This window comes from Epinephelus moara, chromosome 3 (genome assembly GCF_006386435.1).
Source record: "Epinephelus moara isolate mb chromosome 3, YSFRI_EMoa_1.0, whole genome shotgun sequence".
Taxonomy (NCBI): domain Eukaryota; kingdom Metazoa; phylum Chordata; class Actinopteri; order Perciformes; family Serranidae; genus Epinephelus; species Epinephelus moara.
Genome location: NC_065508.1, coordinates 35238799 through 35244971, shown reverse-complemented (window position 1 = coordinate 35244971; position 6173 = coordinate 35238799). Strand labels below are relative to the sequence as shown.

The following is a 6173-nucleotide window of genomic DNA, read 5'->3' as shown; positions in this document are numbered from 1 at the left end:
TGTGGTTTAATGACTGCGGGCCGCTGCAGGCGTGCAGAATCACTTCCGCCTCGGGTGCCGTATACTGGTTTGCTGACTTCCGCTGTCCGTCCGGCCCGCGCGAGGCTACGCTAGCTAGCCATATAGAGAAAGGCTTTTTTGTCACTGTTGGGTTCAAATAAATATGCGGATCTTCAAGGGGGGGTGATACGAACTAGGGACAGTTTTATTAATGGTAAAAAGTTCCACACAGCTGCTTTAAATGTAGAGCCAAACCATGATGTTTTTTTTTCTAAACCTAACCACATGCTTTCGTTGGCTAAACCTAACCATGCGCTTTTGTTGAGGTGATGTTGGTCAACATATTCTCACTCTGACCTCATCACATATCGACTTTGGGTCATGGACTTTCGACATTGAGAAATACCGTGCAAGGTACCCGGGTGCATTGGTTTTTGACGTTCTGGCTGAACATCAAAACAAACATTTCATGCATTGTCTGTTTTCAAAACTACACTTCCATTTTCACAGGAAATGTACAGTTTGCATACTCTTCCAAAATAAATGCACTATGTCTGTACAACACCACGAATAGATGCTTTATTCCTTCAACAACAAACGCACATGGTTGGGTTTGGCTTTACAATCTTACGGGATGCGAACACCGGCCTCCTGGGTAAAAGTCGGTGGTTGTTGGACCCATCCACCACCCCTTCCACCCACCCTACTCAGCCTTTTCCCATCCTGATGCCGCCGAGCACCATCAAACGATAACGGCAACCAGCCATGTATCATGCCAACGTTAAAGGACGTCTTTTTTTCGTTGGTGTCTGATGCTGGAGGTCACTGACAAAGCGCCGGTGTTAGACGACTTTGGTGTGAGACGACTTTGGTGTGAGACTGGGTTGTGTGGGTAGTGATATCCAGGAACGTCAACAGCAAATGCTGGAGGATACCTAGCGCGTAATATGTAGATGTGAGAGGCCACTGACAAAGCCTTGATGTGTGACAACTTGGGATGAGTTTTACATAAGCACTCATTAACAGACATTAACAGACAAATCCTAGTGCAGGAGCAGACTACACCATTTTGCGTCTTCAAGGGGTGAGAAGGGCCTCAGAGAGCTTCTACTATTTTTTATACGAAGTTCAGTCTTTTAACTGATTTATTTAGCCAATTTTAATTTAGTCATGGCAAATCTACTTAGAAATAAAAACAAATTGCAAACTAAACCAAACTTTTCATTTCAGGTTTTGTGGGCCCCTTCCCACTGGGGGCCCTGGGTAATCAGTCCCACTTCCCCCCCCACTGCAACAGCCCTGATGATAATATTGCATAAGTGCAATTACAACAATCAATATAATGCATTGCAAACAAATACAATTAAATCTTTACTGTTCAGCATAAGCATAGATTTCAGGGGGGGATGCAGGGGACACGTCCCTCTAAATATTTAGGACAAGTACATTTGTCACCTCCCAACAAAAACATGTAAGTGGCAGAGGACTTTTATTTTGATGAAATTAAAGACATTCCCACCATAAATTCATAAAAGGCACAAATTGGTCAATGAAAATAAACCAAAATATAGGAAATCAAGTGTATGACACTCTAAGTTTCCTGAGGGACAACCTTCATGCTCTTTTGGGGGATCATCTTTATCCACACGTTGCCTTTGAGGCTCAAGTCAAACAGTACTTGCACTCGTACCTACTCCTTTTATATCAGTTTTTTATATACATACCCAAAGATAAGGATTTCACACAGCAGACAACATAATGAGTGCCTTAAAATGTATTTGCATTTTTCTCAGTTATCTAACTACCTGCCTACCTCTAGTGTGCAGAGAGTGCAATAACTGACTGATTTGTTAGGAGTGCTTTACATGTTTCAACATGTTTTGGTACCAGTAGTGTTTTTATAGAGAAGATAATATTAAGATAAAGTTATATTAAAATGCTATATTTTGCAATATAGAGTGCTCAAGCACAGCACAACACCTTTGTGCTGTTTTCACACTACGAGTGACACAGCAACAGGCTACAAGTCATTTCTGGAGGCTGGTGACATGAGGCTCCACACTGAAGCCTGACACTTGTCACTCCATGACTGGCGTGACAGGCTACAAATCAAAATTGTGCGGACCTCAACGTTTTACAGTGGTCCAATGGCACAGTGAAGCGTCTACCAATCATATGTTTTTGTTTCTAGCTGTGCTATTTAGCTAAGTTAGCTGAAGCTATGCTAGCTTTCTGTATATTGCGGTGCACACAGGGATGCAATGGGGAGGCAAAATGTGATCTTAAAATGGTGCACTGACATTAATCAAAAGCGATATTTTTTTGACCAAATGCAAACTTTTGACGACGTTGAGTGGAGGTGCTCAAGTAGCAGGCACTTGAGCAACACTTCAACCCCAACTCAGCGATAATGTACCTGGCCACACTGTTGCTTTGTCACTGGTAGTGTGAACACAAGATTAGTTACCACACTGAAACAATCAGCAGGCTGAATCAGACTCAAGCAGGATTTATACATCTGTGTCGAATTTACGCCATACCTACAGCGTAGGTTCTGCGTAGATGTGTACCCTAGGCTGTAGCCTATGCCTTGGCCTGACATGCACATACCTCAGTGGAAATGAAGCTTATATTTACTTGTAGTTCACAGTGTGTACATAATAAATTGTGAGGACAATAAAGCCCCCCCACAAAACAGAAATTTAAGTCCTGTGTGTGACTGATCCTGGCTTTACATGAGTAGAGAAAAACTCCACTAGCTGCTAGGCTAATTTATGCTATGTAAAATGTCATAGGCTTATATTAACATTAGCAGGTTGTATTTGTGGGTAAACCACGTCTAGTTTAAGACAGTTGTTTTGTTGGTGAACCTTGTGAGTTATAATGAAGCTGAATTTTGTACCTTTGTTAAATGTTGCTGTTGTTCTTGGTGTCATATGAGTAGAGGAAAACTCCCCTAGCCCCTAGGCTAATTTATACAATGTAAAAATGCAAGACTTGTGCTAATAACATTAGCATTTTGTATTTGTGGGGAAAATGGGTCCAGCAAAAGACAAATATTTTGTCTGTGAACCTTGCGAATTATAATGAAGCAGATTTGTGTACTTTGTGTTTGAAACTGTCGCTATTAAGCCACTTTTGGATTGTGGATTGTGGATTTTAGGTGTGTTTTGAATAAAGTTACAGCACTTCATAGAAACCCCACCAATGGCTGGCGTTTTGGAGGTGTAATTGCAGAGTGACACAGACACACCACTGCAGTAGTATAAATGTTGACAACAGCATAGGCTCTGCATAGAGCCAACTCACAACTATAAATCTGCCTTTAAGCAGTAATCAGTAGCTACAGTTTTTTGTCGAAGCCAATGTCTGAGTGCTTAAATCTGCCATTCCTTTCATGGTAAATAAATGCTAGTTCCAAAAATCTTAGCTAAGTCAATAAAAAACTGCTCATTTCTTTTTTAAAGGACACCTGGCCAAGTTAGGGTTTCAGAAGTAATATGTCTTTTTGTAATGTGTCTTGGTGGCAGTTTTGAGAATTTGTAGCTCCAGTTACTGCCAAGATTTAATCAAGCACAAATCCCAAATCCAAGCTTCATGACCATTGCAAACCATGCCTGGCATCTTCTCTGGGTTAAAACAAACACTGCATTTCTTGTGAAATCCGATGTGGTGACACACAATTTTAAAAGCAACATTGACTGAGGCTGCCAATCTTCTTAGAGATTATCTTTATCTCTTTGTAATGATTTTGAAAAATGTGTGAACATGTACAGTAAGTCGTAATGAATGTCAATGTGACACAAGGCCTTGCAAATTTTATGAGGCAGCATGTTGTGTCCTACATCTTGGAGTACAAATTTCAATGAGAACACTGGTGGACAAATTGTATCTTGCCTCAGACAGCATGTACTTTTCTGAGTCGTGCAACAGCCTGCTTTTCTTTCTCATGCCGTTTTCTTAGGATTTCCAGTGTGGCCAGCTGGGAGATGTCCAAGTCCTCCAAGTAAAGAGCGTGCTCAGTGAAGTCTTCAGACTGGTGTTTCTGTCTCTCTTTTGGTTGAGACTGTACAGGGGGTTTGGCAATGGTCTTAGCATATTCCAAAGCCTAACATTGAGAGACAGAGAGAGAGATCCACATGTTAATCTACTAACTAATTATTGTACACAAGCTACAGCAAAAATGGTAATGGTCCTCCAGATTTGTCAGTAAAACATATATCAGTCGCCTAGAATCATTAAGGCTATGATGTAATAGACTAGCACCATGTTTTAGTTTATTCCATGCACGTTTTGAGACACTATAGCAGTGCTAACGTTACTCAGCGCCATTAGCCTGTGTTTTGACGATGTGCTGTAATGTTATCATGCTGGGATTCGCGAAATACAGAATCACACAGATTCCTGGAGGCTCACAACTGTTTCAACAGTGGATAAACAATCGTACACTGTGTGGATAAAGCGTCAGATCCCTTTTGTTTAACCAGAAACAGCCCTGAAACCGTCCTTACCAAATCCACCAGATTCCATTACAAAACAGTAATTTTAGTGTGAATACAGACAACATATTTTCACATATAATTGAATGGATTAAGTATTTATTTAAACCAAACCAGAGTTAGTGATTGTTAAAATGGTGAAAAATGAGAGACCAAGATGGTTTCTGTGAGTTTTATATTGTTTCTGTCTATTCTGAATGAAGTGTGTTTTACTATAATAAAATTATTGTTTATTCAAATGGAATCTGGTGGACTCGATTAAAGTGATTTTGGGGTTGTTTCTGGTTAAACATAAAGGATCTTACTCTTTAACAAAGAGTTCTATCTCTGTAGGTATCCTTTCCATAATGTTGTCAGACAATCTGAGCCTGTCAGTGGCAAAAACAAGCTCTTTTAGTGGACGTAAATTGATGGTGCGAACATGCCCCAAGTGCTTACATTGCAACCTGGCTGCTGCCCTTGCTCATTATTGGACCCATTTTTAAAAATGTTGTTTTCATTAGTCACTTAGATACAAAAACATAGGAAAATATAAAATATGGTCCAGTTTGAAATATACACTTTAACTCTGGATTTTTAAGTTTATTTGATGAGCAGAAAACCACACAGCAACTCTTAAGCACAGCAGCAATTGCTTTGTTGTCCCCCTCGGCATAAAAGGATGAGATGTTTTATTCAAAATTAATTGTACAGTATTTTACCGTAATGAATAATAATGTTTTGCTAACCAGATGTGTGTGACCTGTTATCCAGGACCAACAGCGTTACACTCAGTGAATCTGGATAAGTCACCAACAGCTGGTCCTAGTTAAGGCTTTGTCAGACAGGTCCCAGGTTGGAACCATGTAGTGACATTCTTCATAATCTCACACACTCTTTCTTGGTCTTTTTGCTTAGTCAAGCACACATGCCTGTTGTAAAAAAAAAAAACCCAAAAAAAGACATGTGCTAGGTTTCACACACACACACACACACACACACACACACACACCTTTATCCTGGGAACTTTCTTGTCATTGCCTTCCGGGTCCTTGGCCAGTAGAAAGGGAATCCTCCTTATGTTTTTGTTCTGCTCGCGGATCACATTTGAATACAGCTTCTGTCGTTTCATTTTCTCAGCATGATGAGAGAGGGAGTGAGAGAGAAATAGAAGCAGATTATAAAAGGGGGTTTAATTAACGGAGCCATTTCTCCCTTAAGGCCCTTCTCTTTGTGCGTCCCCCCCCCCGGTAGAGCCTCTCCACACAGCCTAACAAAACCAAACACAGCGAGCCATTCAGCAGGCCTATCAACATTTACACATATCATTCACTAATAGGCTTGGACCTGAAGATGCCCGGGGCTCAATCTAGTGTAAATTGGCCAAACATGCTCACTTTTTACAACTGGGGATTAACAAAAGATACATCACAGTACAAAGCACTTAACTTCTTAGGGGTGCTCTCGTTTGCTTTGTAAATGTAATTTTATCTGCGGGACAGCATGGGAGCCTTTAAATGATGAACTCAGACAATGGGAAGAGGGTCAGCGGGTACAATGACACTAGTGGACATCAGGATTTAGGCACAGAAGGCTGACTGAAAGACAACCAATCACATTTGTCCAAACAAATTCTAATCATATTTCTTTTTCTTCATGAGTCACTCCTTACGGCTGATATTGCCTAACAGCAAA

The 6173-nt window shown here is 40.6% G+C and overlaps 1 protein-coding gene across 1 annotated transcript in view; it reads right to left on the bottom strand.

The window, feature by feature from the left end:
- Positions 1–3875: 3875 nt before the first annotated feature.
- jhy (junctional cadherin complex regulator) overlaps positions 3876–6173 on the bottom strand; it is a 30592-nt gene continuing 28294 nt past the window's right edge. The window contains exons 8-9 of the mRNA XM_050041363.1: positions 5491–5613; positions 3876–4108 (exon numbers count right to left, since the gene is read on the bottom strand). Coding sequence (XP_049897320.1) covers positions 3899–4108; positions 5491–5613 — 333 coding nt within the window. The 3' untranslated portion in view covers positions 3876–3898. The remainder of the gene's footprint in view (positions 4109–5490; positions 5614–6173) is intronic.